General features: G+C 40.4%; 1 protein-coding gene across 1 annotated transcript; it reads left to right on the top strand.

Annotated features, from left to right (window-relative positions):
• The first annotated feature begins 8324 nt into the window (after window positions 1-8324).
• LOC147528711 (uncharacterized) lies at window positions 8325-18146 on the top strand. The gene is given in 6 exon segments (XM_086612048.1): window positions 8325-8376; window positions 10340-10669; window positions 12089-12202; window positions 15094-15227; window positions 18065-18094; window positions 18096-18146. Coding segments are annotated over 6 exon segments (711 nt in total).
• The last annotated feature ends 2639 nt before the right edge of the window (window positions 18147-20785 follow it).

Below are 20785 nucleotides of genomic sequence, written 5' to 3'. Positions count from 1 at the left end.
TGGAATAAACTCTAAATTTAATTAAACTGTTGGCCTGAGTTGTGGATATTTTTGTTGATTAATTATTTACAACTCTTTTTTGTTTTTCTGAAACGTGTTCATTTCGAAAATACAGAAATGACTTCGGTGTTGCAGCGCAAGTATGTTGAACATTTTCGTACTTGCTGTGGGTGGTTTTAAAGCAATTGCTTCTATGATGCTTCACTGTGGAGCACTGACAAAGTCATATTAGTCCTACAGTCTTGAATTGTCTTTCTAATTAGTGGTGATCTCAAGAGTCTTTTCTTAGGGTTTTTATTGTTACAGGAGATTACTTCCAAATCACAGAACAGTGATTTGCAAAATGACGTTCCGTTTCATGCAAGGAGGTATGCCTGTCATGTGTTTCGGTTACTGTGCCCTTTGGGCAGCAACTGCAAAGTTTCTGCTTTGATGTAAACTGAAATTGAATGTACTGTTTGTATTCCTTTTCACTATGTTAATTTAAACTTTGTCTCTTAAGATTCAGATCTGACTGGCTTTGCTTCACAGTATCCCAGTCCTGGATGTTCAGTCTTGTGTTCTGGAGCTAGTCTGTCAACAGAAGGTGTATTCTCACGTGGCCAGTAACTCACTCATACCTAACCTGACGCAGGAACACTGTTCTTATGGCACTATGAACTTTCATACTTCTCAGGCTCAACAAATGTGCACGGGGGTAGCAGGAAATGTTTCATTAGCATCAAGTGGAAGATAATTATGGAGGACAGGGTGACTGTCATGAGGATGGAGCCAGGCTCTTCTCAGTGGCATCGAATGATAGGACAAGGGGAAATGGGTATAAGCTGGAACATAGGAGGTTCCACTTAAACATGAGGAAGTTCTTCATAGTAAGGGTAACAGAACACTGGAACAGGCTGCCCAGAGAGGTTGTGGAGTCTCCTTCTCTGGAGATGTTCAAAACCCACCTGGACGCGTTCTTGTGTGATCTAATCTAGGTGGTCCTGCTCTGGCAGGGGGATTGGACTAGATGATCCTTTGAGGTCCCTTCTGATCCCTAATATTCTGTGATTCTGTGACTGTGTTTAGGATCCAACTGGCAGTAAGTGTGAATTCTAAGCTGATCTGATTGAGCAGCAGCAAAAGAAAACTTGGACAGTGGCTAGCTTTCCTAAGAGCTGGTATAGATTTATGTCAAAAGAAAACTTGCATTTTTCTGTTTTTCTTCTCAACTCTAAACAATGTGGAGCTGTAGAATCTGATTCTGTTCACGTGCCATTGGACATCTCTACTTTTTCTACTTATTCACCATGGAAATGCACATAGCTGAGATGAGAATCAAGTCAGTCACTTGACTGCAGTGGTAATGATGAATTATGCTTGGTGCAACACTGTACAAAACTGTATTTCTGACCAGAGAAACTTAAAACCGAGAGAGGAAATATAGAGATTTAAAAGAGGAAAATAAGTGCCTTTTCAATCAATTAGTAAATAAAGATCTAGAATAATGTAAAAATGACATTTTACTGTGGTAATTGTTCTGATTTACTTTAGCTGTTCAGCAGTGATTTCCTCCATGTGGAGACACTGTTCAAGAACAAAGGAAACGGAGTGAAAAGTGCTCTCCCAGAATAGCTATTGTGAAGTAGTTACGCTGGAAGAGCTGCACTGGTCAATTTTTCTGTGCAGACAGCCTGTATATACTAACTGGTTGCATCTCATTAAAATCACCACAGAAACTGCCACATTCACTTACTGGATGAAGGAAGTTGTTTCATATTTTCTATTGGTTATTTTTCATACTCAGCTATAAATATTTAGTGATAGGCCAATCTAACCTGCCTTGCTGCAGTGAAAGCCATTTTCCTGCAACATTAAGCCCAAAGGGGAATTATATAGCACTGTAACCAGGATGCGGTAAAGCATCATGGCAGCTATTTTTCGTTTTGTTTTGTTTATGTATTTGGGAAATGAAATGCATTCTGCTAAGTCATTTTCCTTGCTTGTACATCTTTTCTCATTCCCTGCTTGGTTATGCCATGTAGTGTAATGGGTATACAGTGTAGGTTACACGGTGGTATGATTACAACTCATGTTTTTGTGACAGAAGTGGTATTCACTAATGCACGTACCGGTAAAAGCAAATCATGATGGTAGACTGTAAAAATTGAACTCTGTCTTCAGTGGGCAATTGCATGATCAATCCCAGCTAAGCAGTAAAGGATCCTACAGCTGCTAACTCTGGGTGCTGCTTTCCCAGACATCACGTTGATATGTTTCTACTAGGCTATGTTAGAACAAATCCTACAAAAACCTGTATTCGGGATGCTATATACAGGAATGCCTCATTACCAGCTGATTTATCTGTTGGAGGTTTTTCTGCTTCAATTTGTGGAGACATTCTGATTTAAAAGAAAAAACAAAACAAAACCCACAGAATATTTTATCTGGAGTTATTTCAGTGCAATTGGCCATCAGGGAATAATTTGCCAGAGTCAAATCTTGTATGGCACCGAAGGCATCCCAGACTGTGGTCTGTAAAAAGCATGGCATTCCTGCTAGAAGATGATGTCGTTGCATATTTTATATGTTCGTTTTCCTGAGAAATCTCAGCCCAAGCAAATGAAAGCCTCCAGGCATTCAAATCTCTGTAGATGAACTCATTTAGTAATCATCCTTTTTCTTCCCTCACATGTGTCAAGATAGTGAGGAGCAATATTGCAGTGCTACATCAAGCATTGATAGGAATCAGGCCACTCTGTACTTAAAAACTACTTCAAACCATACATCAGATGGGACACACAAAAGAAAAGAGGGTGGATGTAATGTTATAAGCAGAGGAGAAAGTCACATATGCGTGCAGTATATTTGTGCTATGGTAAATAAGCTTTGGTTTTAATTTTGGTTGGAGTTGTAGCAGTTATAGAGTGGAAGAGCTAAGAGGAGATAGCAGAGCACTTGGGTGTTGAGGAAGGAGAGGATGTGGCAAGCAGAGTGAAACCGATAGAAGTAGTATGAAATGCAGAATCTTGTGATAACAGCTTATCTTGTCCACAGCTCCTGGCTGCAGACCCTCCAAGATGCTGCTGTTCTGGATCTTGTGGGAGATCAGTTCGTTTTTCCTGGAAAGCTGAATTATATTCATTCCATTGTGCTGTGTAATTTTGAGGGGTAGAAGCTTAATGTCCTTGAGAGCTGGTGGAGTCCTATTTGTGTCCAGGGACAAAGAGTGGCTCTCAGTAAACCTTTTACCATCTCCTTTTCCAGTGCCCAAGGCCACTTTTTCATGTGTTCTCTGTTGGCTCCAGGCTCTGCTGGCTCTAGTGTTTCTCAACAGCTGATATTGCTTCGGTTGCAAAAACGCGAGCCTCGCGTACAAAGTTAGAAGGAGGCTGCTTCCAGCCCCTGAAGATGCCAGGGTTTGCCCCTACTTGGCAAAAACATGGTGAAGTTTGTTATGTTCCACTTTTCTTCCCATTGCCATGTTCTATCCCAAATGCTTCTAGTTACATCCATATTGCTAAAATGTAGATATTAGTTATTTGGACTTATAATAGAAATAAATTTTTTGCGAGCTTTTTTGCTTTCTAGGAAATGTTCATTCATAACCTTTATTTTACATTAAGCCAGATGCACACCTAAATTAAAGCTAAAGAAAATAGTTCCTCTTTCATGCTAGTATTTATCTTGTTTGAGAAAGTCCTGCTGATGAATGTATTGAAGCCAGTACCTTGACCATTTTTTGCTATCGCGTAAGAATTACATAGCTGCTCTTTTGAAAGGAAATTTTTGCAGATCACTTTATTCACTAGATCAGGTAAAAGAATCACTGGAACTCTTAAAAATAATTTGAAAATTAATTGTGTTTTCCACAATTGGCATATTTGTTTTGTCAGTCCATTTGTGCTGTGCAGTTGGTTTTCCTACTGAGACACAATTTATTATTCACAGTTGGAAAATAAGCTAAGCCTGTTTTTTCTGTGCTAATAAGTGTGCTAAGAAGAGTCCTAGAGTCAGTATCAAATTAAGGTTTTGATGGTTTTGTTGAGACCATAGCTGGACAAAATTAATAATGTGTATGTATCATACAGAGCGCATAGAAAGCCACTGACTATTACGAGAAAGTACAAGGTCTGTTACATTGAAGTTAGGTAGTGGATAGAAAGCCCAAGTGGTAGCATTCTTTCCACCCTGTGTTTGAGTTGGAAGAGGGAAAGATTCATGAGTTAGGCATCACAAAACTCAAACTCCCATTATCACTGCAGCTTTCTTTTAGCACACCTTCAACTTTCTAAAGTGTTATGATTTGAAGATCTGGAAAAGGCAAATGTGAATTATAACTTTTTTTTAAAAGACTCTGATAACGTCTTTGACTTAGTACTTCAGAACTTTGTTTCACCTATGAAATTTTCAGATTAAGTTTTCATAACAAATAAACGTAGATGGGTTTTGCTTCATCTTCTTATTCTAATACAGCAGAATTAAAAAACTTGTTTTGACTACCTTGATTTTCACGCATACTCTCCTCAATGCTACTGTAGTTTAATAAACTTTCCCAGATGACAGTAACACCTGAAGAATACTGCTGTCTCATTAATACTTGTGTTACAAGCTCTCAAGCAAGTCTGACATATGGGTAAGGAGGAGGGAGGGGGTTTAGGCCCTCTTTGTTTAAAAGTTTCAGATGTATTTTTCAGTGTGCCTCCAGTGGTGTTCTTTGAACTCCATGGAGAAAGGCTTTGGGAAGATGGGTTTGTACAAAATGTCCAGAAGAGTCTGGCTATAACTATCATTGCCCTTCAAGAGCAGAGTGCTTCTGTGCTGAGCAGCTGCTCTGCAATCATCTCCAGCACACAGGTAAGTAAAGTTGCATATTTACAGAACCCAAATTCATCAATGCAGTTTCCAAGGCTAAGTTGAAGAAAGAAAATTTAAAAAGGTCTTTCTGTTGTAGATGCTTTCCTGACCCACATAGTCATTTTGTTTGATGTACTTACCCTGGCAGCAGAGCTGGCTTAAAAAATTTTGTCACCGTATTTTCCACCCACTCAGTCGTACTGTGATGAGAGTTTGTGGGGCTGTGTTGTAAAATGGTACAATGAAGTAACCCAGGCTAAAAATAAACCTTTTTCCCAGCCCCTTTTTCTGTGTGCTGCTTCATTTAATCTCTGGCAATAGATGCTTTGGATCAGAACCAAAGCATCTTTCAGAGTGAATATAAGCAGCTATCAGCACTATTGGAAAAGCTTCACCTAGTCTCTAGACAAAATGTCCTGCATGCTGGAGCTGCCAGCTGCATAACTCAATGCTAGAGTTATGCACAAATATAGATATTTAAATACAAGACAAACTAGTTTTTCCCTTGAATTTACACATACATACTTCATTTATTTTGCATCTTTGATCAGTAGTACCAAAGATAACACGAATATCAATGCTAACAGAATTATTTAATTAAATAATATCCTTAAGTATAAATTATTTGGTTTAATATATCATATTCATTCACTTGAATTTAAAGGTACTTGTTAGGTCCTCACTAGCTATAAAAGGTGATAACTAAGTCAGCTGGGTACCATCAGAAATGGGGATAACCTACAGCACTTTGTGACATCTTTGCTATTGTCTTGTTTTTAATTTTTTCTAGACAATCTAGACAACACTGGAAAGTACTTCTCTAAGGTAGATTCTGAGAAGCAGGTGAGCTGATGCATCATGCTTTCGTTGCTGACAAATGGAAAGGAACAGTGCTTTAGGCTTTAAATGTGGCTGTGTCTTCATTAAAAATTGCAGTTCAGCAGCTCTGGACACCTACCCCATGCTGTTAAAACTCTATGTTAGTTCTAGGAAAGTTTGTGGTTGACAGGTTCTTATCAAACTAATTTAACTCATTTATGTTCTTAGCATGTTCTGTTTGGTGTGTTTTGAGGCTTTTTTTAACTTCTGTCATTGCAATTTTGATGTTATCCAACTGAAAATGTTTGTGGGACAATTTTGTCTGACCTGGTACCTTCACATTTGAAACATCTGTCAAGGGAATAAGGCTGGGTAAGTTGAGAAAATGGAAGCAATGTTTTGTCCTTGTCATGGTTTGATTTGGAGGGGGGAGGTTCTGGTGGCAGAAGCTGCCCATCAGATCAGACTCCCATTCCCCTCGGGGCTTGAGCCAATCGACGACGCCTCTTCGAATTGCCCTATTTACGTCGGGACAAAGGAACCGGAAAGGTGTGTGCCTTTGCCCAGGAGCAAGGAGAAGGGAGGGGGGAGCTGCTCCCGCTCCCTGGCTCCCGGCTGGACGATGGCCCGGGCCGGACTGGTGCCACCCACTGAGGATGGCAGCGGCGGAGCCGCTTGGGGAACTCGGGCAGAGCCCGGCTCCCAGGGTGCCCATCGGGCCGAGTTCACCCAGAGAGGACTGAGATCTGAGACAAACGGCCACACCGACAGCAGGTCAGTGAAGATGGAACGGGACGAGGTGTCCCAGAGCTGAGTTTCCCTTGCCAGCCGTGGCGAGATGGCAAGCGGCCCCCTTGCAGCCAAAGGCGGTCCCGGTGGAGCAGAGACCCAGTCGCAGCCCATGGAAAACCCACGTCGAGAAGAGATGCCAGAGCCTGAGTACGGTACGCGTCTAGAGTCCGTGGGACAACCCCTGTCGATGGGGAGGTGCTTTGTTTAAAGGAGATGCCTGAGCCTGAGACTATTGTGAATCATGGGCACAGGTGGAGACGCATTGACGCATTTAAAGCCTGTATGACGACCCACGCCTGAGCAAGTGGCAACAACTCCCTAAGAATCCGAGACTGTGGTAAAGCCCGCACTGGAGCAATCTCTTGAGGAAGGATTGCATCCTGTGGGTAGGACTCACACTGGAGAAGTTTGTGGATTTTTCCCCGTGAGTAGGGGATCCACTGGAGCACGGGAAAATGGTATAAGGACTCCTTCTCCTTTAAGAGAAGCGGCAGTAACAACATGGAATGAACTGACCTGCACTCCCCCATTCCCTGCCCCCCTGCGCCGCTGGGGGAGGAGGTAGAGCTGGGAAGAAAAGGCAAAGGGGGGTGGAGAGGTGTTGATTTTAAGATCTGTCCTTGTTTTCTTTTTATCCTTTTAAGTAACTGGTTTTGCTTGTCTTTATTCTTTTAGGTAGCTGCTAATAAATTATTTGCTTTAAGAAAGCTGAGTCTGTTTTGCCCGGGACCATGGTTGGTGGGTGCTTCCTCTGTTCCTGTCTCGACTCTCAGTCCTTTTATTATATTTTTCTCCTCTCCACTTCACTGGAGTGAGAGAGCAGCTGCGTGGAGTTTAGTTGCCGGATCGGCCTAAAACCACGACAGTCCTCCATTTCTCTGGCCCGGCAATGTAAGTGATCCAGGGTCAAAGCTAAAAGTCAGTACTGGAGAACATTAAGCAACATACAGTTATCTATATTTGTAGATTTCTTTTTAATAATTGAAGGCAAGCAAGTTTGAACATGGCCTTTAACTTGATGACGTAACTGTAGATTAATTTATGTAGCTCATGCTTATGATCTTCCTGAAACAAGCCTTAGTTGATATCCACGACACTGGTATTGCATTAATGCGACTGCACCCATAGAGGTAACGGTGAGATGCGTTGCATACACAGCGTAGTGTCCTGGATTGTTTCCCGACGATGTTGCAGGAGATTGGGGCCACAGCGAGTTCCATCTTCGAACTCAGCCCTCCTCCATTGCTCTTGCCAATGGAGCTATGCAACTGTTAAGGCAAAAGTAGGAAAGCACTTCTCACAGGAGGGAAGAATTTTGGCAAGATTTCAGCAACATGACAATGAAATGTGTGATAAGGAAAGACAGGAGTCATACTTGGCATCGATGTAACCTATGTACAATCATTGTCTCTTTGGCTTTGGATAAGATTCATCAGGTTGGCTGGAAGAGGCTGCTGACCAGCATGTACACAGTAGATAAAGAAGTCTCATCTTCATAAAATGCCTTTAAACGACGGATTGCAGAAGTGCAATGGCAAGTGTTCACATGAGACCATTGTAAGTATAGAAAAGCAGTTCTTTATGTCCTATCAGAAGAGAGGCTAACCTAGTGTTGAAAGGTAACCAATTAGGACACAATTTCAAACTTAAAGAAGAAATGTTCTGATTTCAGACAGGATGACTGGGCTCTAAACCAGACACATCTATGACGGCAATTTCAGAGAGTGTAGGGAAAATCTAGCTTGCCTTTTGGTTTCTGTTGCACTCAGCACATGAGGGAGGAGGAAATTAAGCTGTGAATCTAACCTATTTTCATTTGTTGATTTGCTTATCTTTGACAAAGACACCCTGATGCAAGTGCCTAATAACCTTGCGTGATGATCATAAGTTCACTGAAACTTCTCTTAACAATGTGTTTTGGCTCCTTAGGTAAGTGCTGTTTATTTTCTTTGTTTTATTTATAGTTAGTCACCTGTAATTCTTGAGCTGGATTTAAAGAAAATCCTCACAGTATATCCACCTCAAATAGACTTGTGTGTGAGACAAGGAGGATGTTAACTGTATCTTCAAAATGCTGAAATCACACTTAAAATGCATGGGGAATCACTGAGCATTTTCACAAAGAGATTGTTGTAGAAAAAGAGTAGAGGAACAAATCATACACTTCGATACTCAAAATAATGTTAGGTTAATGCAAGCACTGTTTTTCTTAGACCTTCAGACTTGATTTTTTATTGTGACAGACACTGAATGTAGAATTTAAAATGTTAAGGAGGTTTTGTTCTAGCTCATGTAGGTACTGAAATACAAAGCAGATAAATTTTCAGGTTTCCTGTTTAATATAAATTGCACTGGATAATAGTGAAGGTGTTCAGTATAAATTTAAAAACAGAATCAAGGAGAAGAAAAGACTAAGAGAATTAAGTAAGGGCAAAAGGATTTATTTAGTGATATTTTTCAGAAAGACAGCAAAGTCACAAGACGAAAACATAGCAGAGCCTATAGCGCAACTGTATTTTGAATGACAAATGAACAGAAAAACTGAAATTAGTGATCAGTTCTTTGACACTTGAACAACTTCTAAATTATCATTTACACCCTATATCAATTATTTCCCTTATTTTTTCTGCTGTTTATGTTACCCCTATGCTGTCCATATTGTTCTCAGCAAGTTGTCAAGTGCTGCATTGTGGAAAAAATAGAGGTGCCTAACTCCTTTAGATATAGTGAATATGTGGCTCTTTCTAAGGGCAAAGGAAAAAACGATTGTTTGCATAATTCTGATAGAACTTTTCAGATGCCATTTTAGGATCAGAGAGGGGCAAAAATATTCTATTATTTATATGTTGATGTGAAATGTGCCTGAGTTATAAACAAGATAAAACTTGGAAGAAAATCATGCAGTTTACTCTCATTATGAGTAGTTCTTCACTTCAATAGTATAAATGCTAGAAAAAAGAGAAATTATAATTCTTCACACAGCATATGAAACTAATGGTGTCAACAGGCATGGGGATAGATTTTATAGAATTAGCACTTTTGTGATGAGCATCAATGTCATTAGAATAAAAAAAAAGTTAGCTGATATCCACACAGTGGTTTCACTTCAGAAAAAAACATTTTGTACAGCATTGCAGAATATCTCGTGTAGATCACTTTGCATGTGGATTGTGAATGATAAAGAGATTCAAAACAGGAAAAAGTAAAACGTTTAATTTCCTCTGATACTGTCCAAGTCAGCCTTAGCTAAAAGCCATGCAGCAGAGTGATGAGACAGCTGTGGTCTGCATGTCACATTGCATACTTAATAAACTAAGGTGAATTTGATGCTATAAAATACTTGTCAGCAAAAACTTAATGAAAGACCTTTAAACACAATTAAAGAACCCACCTCAAAAATGCTGTATGTTTGTCACTAATTAGAAGCAGTGCAGGACAAGAACTCTTACATGGTGGCAAAAGTTGTAGTGGATTTGCTTTTCATCTTGATGAGTCTTTCACTTGTTCACTGGTGAATCATTCTGAATGACTCCTTTTGGTCATTCTTTATCTGACAGATAAAGTGTTAATATACTTCAGACTCTACTGCTATTATAAAAGGTTTTTGTTAAAAGTAGAAGAAAAGTACATCAGCAAGTACACAGAAAATCTGCATTTATTGCACACAAATGCTGATAGAGGGCTTTAACACACCAAATTAAAAGTTTCCTTTAGCCAGAAAGTCATTGCCATTGTTCAAGGGAGAAGTGGATAGTAACTAATCTTAAAAATTAATCTCATAATGATTTTACAGTGTTAACATTATTTTAAATACTGTGATTGTAGACATTACACCTGTAACATCATCTCTTTGCAGCTATAACTTTTAAATCTATGTGTATTTCTCCACTAGCTACAGATCCCCATAATTTAACAGTCATCCAAACACCAACGAAAATACATCTATCAATTGGAGACTACACTGAAATCGCCTGTATTTGGGAAAAATCTATTGTGAGGTATAGAGTAAGCTGGTATCTTGTTACTAAAGAAAACATCACCAAAACTGTATCGTCAAAACTTTTCTATGTATCCAACGTCACCCGTGAAAGCAAGGATTCACTAGTGATAAAATCCGCCAATGTAAATGACACTGGATTTTACTACTGTGAGATAATTATTGAAATACCTTTCTGTAAGAAAGTGTGTGGAAATGGGACAACAGTGATTGTTGAAGAGAAAGGTAAGCTAGCAAGCACATATGTGTGCCATTTAACTTGTCATGATAAAGGTTTTTCAGTTTGAACTATTTTATGTATTTTCTCTCTCTCCCACGTCCCTCCATCAACACCGTGGATCTCAGGCTAAATGAGACAGAGAAGGCCTGATCAGCTCTTACTGACAATTGATTTAATCTCTGCCTTGATACCCCCAGTGTAGTATTTGTTTTCTTCTATAAGGGTTTGCTGATAGGAATTATTAGTTGACATTAACAAAAAAGCTGTGCATCAGCTTTGTATTTCACAAAAGACCCAAACACAGTTCCTTCTCAGAAGGGATTTGGTAGGCTAGATGTGAGACAGGGAATGAGTCTGCCTCGTGGTAAGGAGTGGCTGAACCAATTACATGGTTACTCTGGTCACTAACATGTACCCTTTACTAACCGTTTTAACTTTTTATTACAAGTTCTCAATAAAAAGTGGGAGATAATCAATATGGAAGATAGAGCAGTATGGGTTCTATATTTATAAGAATTTGTGTCCATAAAGTTGTTGTGACAAAATGTTTTGTATAGGCTGTGTCTCCTTATGTTATCATAGTCATATGCAAACCTTTACAGGGGAGCAATTTAAGGTCTCAGTTCAGAATTAAGCATAGAAAAGCATCAATACAATGAGTATTCAAACACAATTAAAATTTTCAGCAATAGGAGTGAGGTATGTTTCACCTGAAATTATGGAAAGAATGTGGTATACCTAGAAAACAACTTAGCTCATTTCTTTTACACAACTGTCTCAAGACACTTGTCACCACTTCTTGAAAATGTTGGTCTCTACCTCTCTCTTTCTACCTCTCAACTGTAGAGAAAGACTAGGGGACTAGCTCTGACTAGACCTTTAACATTATCACTCATATATCAACTGGTCAAGTCATGAGAAGTAACCTTTCCATTCATCAGCACAATTCAGTTTTGGAAACTATTTTATACTATTGGCCAACTGGTAGTCCAAAGGGAGGCACAAAAATAATTGAAGATTTAGAAAACATCAATGGCAGCCAATGAATGAAGTATGTTCAAAATGGTGGGAAATTAATGTAAAAGGCTGTTGAAATAATCTAAGCTCCTAAAATTACTGAAGTCATCTGATCTTTTATTTGGTCAAATAGTAATAGCCTTAAAGTACAAGCAGAAAAGACTCACGTTAGACACTGGGGGAAAAATTGTCAAACTGCAGGAGCTATAGGAGGCATTGATGTTACTGTTCATTAGCCATGCATCCCTCAGGAATGGTAAAGTATAGATGACCTTGCACTTGGGGGAGGGGACGGACTGGTTCACTCCTGAAGTAACTTTTAATTTTTATTTTTTTTTTGCTATGGCGCTGTTCTTCTGTCATATCTTGGAATAGTATCTAACTTTATTTAAAATATATAATTGCAGAAGCTCACTCATTGAAAAAGGGGGATTTGGCAATATGTACCATCATTCCTTTCTTTGTGGCAGTGGGAAGCTTGTATCTTTGCTACAAAATGAAACGGCACTCAGAACTTTCTGGTGAGTGACAATAGTTCCATTAACACGTACTCTCTAAGTTAGATGTTTGTTTTGAGATGGCTGGACAGGGGCACTTAAAAGGCAACACTAAGAGGAATTTCCGTTGTTTTACTTTTGCTCATATGGTTCTGATCAGCTAGGGACACCTCAAACTGAGCCTCGAGCTGAGAGGAGGGATCAGAGGCACAGCTTGCAGTTCAGGTGAGCGTTCTTGCAGCTGTTTGCCTCCATTACTTACCTTTCCAAGAAGACAATAAAAAATGTTTCTATAAATACATCAGCAACAAAAGGAGGGCTAAGGATGCTAAGGAGAATCTCCATCCTTTATTGGATGAGGGGGGAAAACATAATGACAAAGGATGAGGAAAAGGCTGAGGTACTTAATTCCTTCTTTGCCTCAGTCTTCAATAGCAAGACCAGTTGTTCTCCAGGTACCCATCCGCCTGAGCTGGAAGACAGGAACAGAATGAAGCCCCCATAATCCAAGTGGAAATGGTTAGCGACCTGCTACACTGCTTAGACACACACAAGTCTGTGGGGCCAGATGGAGTCCACCATCTGAGGGAGCTGGTGGAATTGCTCACCAAGCCACTTTCCATGATTTATCAGCAGTCCTGGCTAACCGGGGAGGTCCCAGTTGACTGGAAGTTACCAGATGTGATGCTCGTCCACAAGAAGGGCTGGAAGGAGGATCCAGGGAACTACAGGTCTGTCAGTCTGACCTCGGTGCAGTGAAGGTTATGGAGCAGATATTCTTGAGTGCCGTCATGCAGGACAACCAGGTGATCAGGCCCAGTCAGCATGGGTTTATGAAAGGCAGGTCCTGCTTGACTAACCTGATCATCTTCTATGACAAGGTGACCCGCTTAGTGGATGAGGGAAAGGCTGTGAATGTTGTCTACCTAGTCTTTAGTAAAGCCTTTGACACCATTTCCCACAGCATTCTCCAGGAGAAACTGGCTGCTCATGGCTTGGACGGGCATACTCTTCACTGAGTAAAGAACTGCATGGATGGCTGGGCCCAAAGAGTTGTGGTGAATGGGATTGAATCCAGTTGGAAGCCGGCCACAAGTGGTGTTTCCCAGGGCTCAGTATCAGGGCCAGTTCTGTTTAGTATCTTTATCGATGGTCTGGACGAGGGAATTGAGTGCACCATCAGTAAGTTTGCAGATGACACCAATTTGAGTGGGAGTGTTGATCTGCTTGAGGGTAGAAAGGCTCTACAGAGGGATCTGGACAGACTGGATCAAGGGGCCAAGGCCAATGGTATGAGATTCAACAAGGCTCAGTGTTGGGTCCTGCACTTGGGTCACAACCCCATGCAACGCTACAGGATTAGGGAAGAGTGTCTGGAAAGCTGCCTGGCAATAAGGGACCCAGGGGTGCTGGTCAACAGCCGGCTGAATATGAGCTGGTAGTGTGTCTAGGTGGCCAAGAAGGCCAATAGCATCCTGGCTTGTATCAGAAATAGCGTGGCCAGCAGGACTAGGGAAGTGATCGTCCCCCTGTACTCGGCGCTGGTGAGGCCAAACTTCAAATAGTGTGTTCAGTTTTGGACCCCTCACTACAAGAAAGACATTGAGGTGCTGGAGAGTGTCCAGAGAAGGGCTGTGAAGCTGGTGAAGGGTCTGGAGCACAGATCTTATGAGGAGCAGCTGAGGAAACTGGGGTTGTTTAGCCTGGAGGAAAGGAGGCTGAGGGGAGACGTTATGGCTCTCTACAACTACCTGAAAGGAAGTTTTAGTGAGGTGGGTGTTGGTCTCTTCTGCCAAGCAATAAGCGATAGGACAAGAGGAAATGGCCTCAAGTTGTGCCAGGGGAGGTTTAGATTGGATATTAGGAAAAATTTCTTCACCAAAAGGATTCATCAAGCACTGGAACAGGCTGCCAGGGAAGTGGTTGAGTCACCGTCCCTGGAAATATTTAAAAGGCGTGTAGATATGGTGCTTAGGGACATGGTTTAGTGGTGGCCTTGGCATTGTTAGGTTAATGGTTGGACTCCATGATCTTCAAGCTCTCTTCCAACCTAAAAGATTCTATGATTCAAAGAGTGATCACTGAAACTGAAGATTTTGACCTGGCTAGAGTATTGAAGGCTGTCAATTCTGTAATTTCTTGGCAGACTGAAAAAGTGAGGAGCCAGAACTTAGCACTGCATCATAGTATTACTCCTGGTACTGACACCTGGAAGTGACATCCGAAAGACCCAGCCTTGGGACTTTGTTCTGAGCTATGTTTTTTAAGCTGTAAATGTTTTAAACTAATTATTAATTTTTGATTTTTTGCAAAATCCTGAAGTGAGGGATGAAAGAAGTCACAAGAGAAAACAGTAAATGGCAAGGGTACAGGACAAGTACAAATGTAGGACATCTGTGGGCAGTGGGTATGGATCACTGACATATACCCTAAGGCAGCCTCTTAAGTAGCTGTAGCATGAGTATTATGGTTGCAATGTGAGGCTTACTCAGCTCGTGAGCTGTCGGGGATACAGGTGGAATATCTATGACTTGAGATGCAATTCAACTTGGAGGTTGAAAAAGCAAGGGGAGAGGATTTGGACAAGTGAAGTCCCTAAGCTCCTATTTCAGTCACTGGAGTTGACACAGGCAACTGTATGAACTGACCCATTGTAGGTGTCTACGTTAAGGGTCAGCTGATCAGTTCTCTTGAGTTTTCATGGCCCAAACTCTATTGATCAGCTCTTCATCTCATAAAGGGTGTTCAGAAACCTGAAGATAGTTGCTTTCATCTGCGAGCTGAATCATCAAGGCCAGCCATACAAGGGCTCTGTGCTCGTCATTTCAGAGCTTCACAGAGCTCTGGTAGAGTACTGGTGTGACTCTGGAAATGGACAGTAAACCAGCACTAACTGTAACTTGGTTTTTGCTAAGGTTCTGCACAACTTCCTGTGCCGGCAGGGATGCAGCAGGAAGAGCAGACGCTCGAAGTTGCAGAACTTCCTGGGAGAAATGAATCCACCAACGAAGCAGCTGAGGAAAACTCATCATGTAATTCTGCTGAATGGGTAAGCGATTTATAAAAAGACTCTTGCTATGAGACAAAATGAGGCACTAGGGAGTGTGCTGAACAGAAAGCACACAACAAACTGCTGTTCCTAGGGCTGCATCTTACTACACATGAAAAAGATTTAAAGCAAAAAAAAAATTTTCTTGCAAGAGACAACACTCCGAAATAAGAAAAAGATACATATGTAGTAGGAAAGTATAGTTATATGTAATGACAGTCTAAAATTGCCTGGAGAAGTGGGCAGCAAAAAGTGGAGAATATCAATATAGAGACTGAGTGAAAGAAGTGTAGAAGTAAAAAATGGCAATAAAGTCCCTTTACATACAATTGTATACCAAGCTCAAGGGGCTTGGACCAGCTTCAGCTCATAGGGCCATTAAAGCAGGCAACACTTGCTGAGAGCATGTTGCAGATTTCAGGCAAGCCTCTCTTTCCAGGCAGTTATTCATCTTTTAATTATATTAAAACATAAAGTGGGCAAGGGAAAGAAGCCCTAATTCAACTCTTGCATAGGCAGCCACAACTTCCATTACAATCAGCTGGACAGGCTTGGACAAGCCACACAGAGGTGATGTAAAATGTTAAAGCCCATGGTCACAAATGCAGTTATTGAGCTTACAGATTCTTTAATTCTCCTCTTAGAGAACCTGGCTTCAGTCTTGATTTGATTATATTGGTACTGAAATCATGATGATAGAGAATATCAGGATGCAGGTGGTAAAACAGTAATATCTATCTATTATTGTGCAATCATCATCATTCTAAAAAACCAAACTGTATAGCTAGGAAAACTCATAACATAATAATATGTAGATTCCCAGTGAAGCTAAGAGACGTGATTTTATGGGAGATATGATTGTAGAAAATTTTAAATGTACAAGGCATGAGATGGTCTGTTAATAGTTATAAAATATTCTCATCACTAGCTATAAATGGATAACTCTTCTACTTGTTAATATTTAATAAAGTCTTAAGAAAACGAGGTTGAGAATGAGAAAGCAATCACCAGAGGTGGTGCAGAGTGAAGAGTTCATTAGTAGCCATTAACTGCTCAGGGTTTGTATGGACAGCAAGACTCATCCAGAGGATGTGTGAATACAATTATAAAAGGTCTTTTGTTGTTGCTTTATAATTCGGCAGCTGTTAGCCACAGTGTCATGTCATAATATAGGTTCAGTGTTTTCTTTCATGTAAAAGACCTTTTTGCTGATTTAATGAAAGCAGAAGGTGATTTCATAGTGATATCATTTTAAATGTTCAAGCATAATTGGGTCTTATAAATCATTCAAGAGATCCAGTAGATTAGTAAACCAGTACATACAATGTGCATGGACACTATGTTATGGTGTCTCTGGAGCTGTACTCATTGCCTTGCAATTGAGTTGCAGAACGTGATTAGTTTAATTCTTTTTAAGTAAGTCTTTAAAAAGTTCACACTAGTTTTCTATGTTGCTTACGCTTTTGTTTTTTTAAGCTTGGAAATTTGCTGTACATTCTGGGTAGGTTTGGGTACCATTTCTAGAACAGCGAATGTGAAGGTTCTGTACGCCTCTGCATGGCTATTTACAGTCTCCAATTTATGTCATGTTTTTTTTCCAGTTCTTGGGGTTGCAAAGGCAATCTATCACAAGATTCTTGTATCACAAGTATCAACTTGAATCAAGGCATGGATTTTATTCTCACCTATATCATATGTCATAACAACACTGAGCAATTAGGTCAGGTGATAACACATAGCTCTAAGTTAGCTTAACCTGAGAGTGAACATCCCCATGGCAAAGCTGGCCGCTGTAGTCGTGCTTTTACCGTGTAGCACTCGTCTCTATCTCTCTGCTGATTCATCCCACGTTTCCTGAGTTGAGATGCTCAGGGAGTGTTTCCCAGACAGTTCTGCCAGCTGCAGGGGAATTTGGCCCTTGAGGGAATTCTTGGAGCAGTTGATGAGTTTTTCATTGGTAAGTTCTGCAGGTTCCAGCCCAGATCTAAGCACTGCTATAGCATTAATGCAAACTTCCAGCTCATGGAACCACACAAAAAGCACGTTCCTGAGGGGCTCTAGTTGTGCAAAAATGCAGAGAAGCAAGATCCAGATTAGTTGGCCATACCTACTATGCCTCCTGTTTGACATTCAGCCAGCAAGTACCTCTCTCTGTTCTGAACAGCATTCATTAAAAGAAAAATAGTAAGCCCTCATAGTAAAGTATAAATGCAAAAAAACCAAAAAGCCACCATGTCATGAATTCCACCTTTTTACTGGTTTATTCCATGTCAGCTTGAGAATTTGGTTTGATATGTCAGTGAGCACAGCTCTTTGTGCACATTTCAGACAGATCTTTAATTCTCAGATTTTGCTAAAGGACTTACTTGAAGATCCCAAATCCTACATGTGCTTAGGAAATGAAAACAGGATGTTTTTTGCAGTCCTGAATACCACAGGGGTTTGCTAGTTTACTGCATCAAAAGAGCATCCATCCAAAAGGAACAGTGTGATAAAGCTTTTGGGAAATATCGGAGTTAAATGATTAAGGAGATAAAAAAACTTTGCCATTTCAGATTTCACAGAACCTGGTTTACACTGGAACTTGACATCGTTAGTATTCTAAATAAGTACTTTGTGCCTAGTACCTAATTAACTAAGAACTGAATCCAAACATAGGAAGACTTTGTCTTTCAATGTACTGAGACACTCTTTCCTTCTGAAATTATAACTCTGTGACTCGTGTTTCTCTCTCTTCCCTTGGGCTGTGCTAGATGCTAAGTGTTGGGTAAAAGTTAATTTTAAATAGACTTTATAGGTAAAAGTTATTTTGACGGGAGTTTTCTTCGCTTTTTAAGGCTGTGTCTACACTTTATGAATCACTTGATTCTTTTCTGCAATGAATCAAGAGGAAAAGATGACAAATCACCTGTGAACTAGGACAGCTGAAAAAGCCTAGAACAAGAGTGAGACAAGGATCTGCCGTCTAATTTGACATTCAGAACTAAAAGGACGTCATAAACGAAATATGGCTAAATAACTATGAAACTGAAAACAATATGATAATTTGCTGCTGAACGATGGATTACGTGAGTTTTCTGTCAGAAGCATGTCAGTGGGACAATATACAAGAAAAAAGGTTGGTTCCAAGCAGTCTCTGAATTTTTTGTCACTAACAAAACACTGTAAGGAGCCTGTGAATTTGGAGGGTATGTCATTTTAGAAGACTATCTTCAACTCTTCCCCTCATCTTCAGAAATGATAAAGGATGCATTATCATACTTTGAAAAAATCTTCTGGACTGAACAACATTCTCTGACAAAAGCATTACTCCAGGCAGCCCATGTATAAAGAGCAGAAGACAGAAAAAATGTGCATGGTGGTAATCTTTTGACCAAATAGAGAGTACTACACATAAAATGGAGTCTGATTTCTGAAACTATCATCAGTGCTGACCATGTCATAGCAAGAGCGGTTTATCAGAAAGGATTATGTTCCTGTGGAAAGGGACTGTTAGTTTTAATTCATTCACACACTATGAAAAGTCTCTCAGAGAAGGTAGTCACCTACGCACAATGAAATACTAGGTTTAAATGAGGCTATATATAATATTATTATGTATAATTTTTGTCTAACTGGGAGGAGGTATGCTTGGAGAAGATGGGAGTGTCAACACTTGTTCCACTTTTGCTAGCTTAAACTTTAAATAAATCACTGAAGAAATAAAGCAAAACTGAAAATCTAAGTAAAACCTGGCTTCCGAGGTCTGAACAGAGGTGAAGAGTACTGACACCAAAGCTAATGGCAGTTGTCCAAGGACTGCCAAATACTAAGAACGGATATCTGAAATGTGAATGTATTTATGTAGCAGGGTTATTTTGTCTTCTGTTAAAGTGTTTTCAGAGCTTAGCTGCAGTTTAGATCATCTTGCCAGCAAAGGAGGGAGAAACGACTTCACTGCTCAAGAAGTGTGTTACAGTTTGTACCCAGGCAGTGCCGTAGACAGAGAATAGCGTTCCCAGAGCCCTTAAAAACAGTTTGCATAGTCTGTATGTGTCACTGCCTTACTACTCAATATTCCGTAATGAAATCTTTGTGGCCGTACAGCGTGGCTTATGCTGTGGCTCCATCTGCGCTATAGTGACTGCAGTTCACAAAGCTGCCTCTCAAACTGCTGTAGCTTGGCCGTGGTCCCTGCTTGGCGTGGGTCCTCTTTCCTGGCTTGTTCTATGACCTGCCCTGAGTGCCCTTCTGCAGGGAATATCCTGCCATCCCAAATAAGCTGTAATCACTGCACTGTGAATATGCCCTGTACAAGAGAAACTATTTGTTACAGCACATCTCATGATATTTATGTATGAACTGAATAAAGCCAGAGGATTTTCTTTTCTTCCTTTTCAAGTTCAGTCACTTTAAAATCTTGATGGTTTTTGCGCTGAAACTCATTACTATAGCTTTGTTTCCTTTACTGCATAGTGAAACTGCCACATGCCGTGTCCCTTTGAGGCTCACAAACAGGACTCTGGATTTCCACAAACCCTGTAACTTTCTCCCCTGTGCAAGAAAGTCACACTCAGTAAAAGGGAGTGGTTACCTTCAGACCGGGTCCCGGATCAAGGAAGTGCTATAAATGGATGCAGTAAACTTTGATATTTTCATCTATTACTGGTTACTTTGCTATTTAAGCACAATGAGGAGGTGTATTCAGGGAATTGTTAAAGGAAAACCACTAAATGAAGAGATTGCCACCAAGCCGCAGTTTAATAGTCTCCAAATCATATTTTCATTACAACACTACTAATAAATTGTTGATTAAATGTGGTTCCTACCAGCAAAGAATGCTGCCATATTAACAGCTGCTCATATTTGGTATGCTGACACAGTCATTTCCAACATCTGGCAGCTGAAGACTATACTCGATTTATCGTGACCTATTTTTATCTATGGCTGACAGTGGCTATGAGCCAGCAGAGTATTTTCAGAGCTCCCGCTGGCACTTATGCATCATATATATCATCTCTGCTTCTGTACCACTTGGAAAGCAACAAACCCTGATGAGAATTTTCCAGGGCAGGCAGACTTCTGCTTTTTCTTCTTCATGGTTATTTTGATAGCTTTAAAACAAAAAGCAGCTCTGTAGTTAATCTCAGGACATACTCTAGCATCCAGTATGATCCAAATTTTAACTGTCCACTTCATTGTTCAGTATATAATGAAGCCTATCTGTGTAGTAACAGAACTTGAAGAGAATCCTGGGCCTTTACTTTTAGCCAGTTTTGGTGGTTATTCTCTCTTGAAAAGACTGCTGCAAAGCGATGGTCTCATTCCCATTTAATTTGAGGTTCAGAGTCCTCTGTTAAGCACAGGCTAAAACGCACTAATTTGAGAGCAAGGCTGGCACAATGTATTCTATAGCCTCTTATGTGTTCTGCTCTGCTTTTAATGTCTCATGAATGTACTTGGCTTAGACAGTCCTACAAATGAGGCTCCCGCTCTGTTTCTGTCATGCTCATGGCCCTGGTTTGAAGAGCTGGTATAGTCAGCTTGAGACTACAGCCCTGAACTCTTTCTCTTCCCGC

Source organism: Tauraco erythrolophus, chromosome 5 (genome assembly GCF_009769465.1).
Source record: "Tauraco erythrolophus isolate bTauEry1 chromosome 5, bTauEry1.pri, whole genome shotgun sequence".
In the NCBI taxonomy this organism is placed as follows: Eukaryota; Metazoa; Chordata; class Aves; order Musophagiformes; family Musophagidae; genus Tauraco; species Tauraco erythrolophus.
This window is presented reverse-complemented; position numbering and strand designations above follow the sequence as displayed.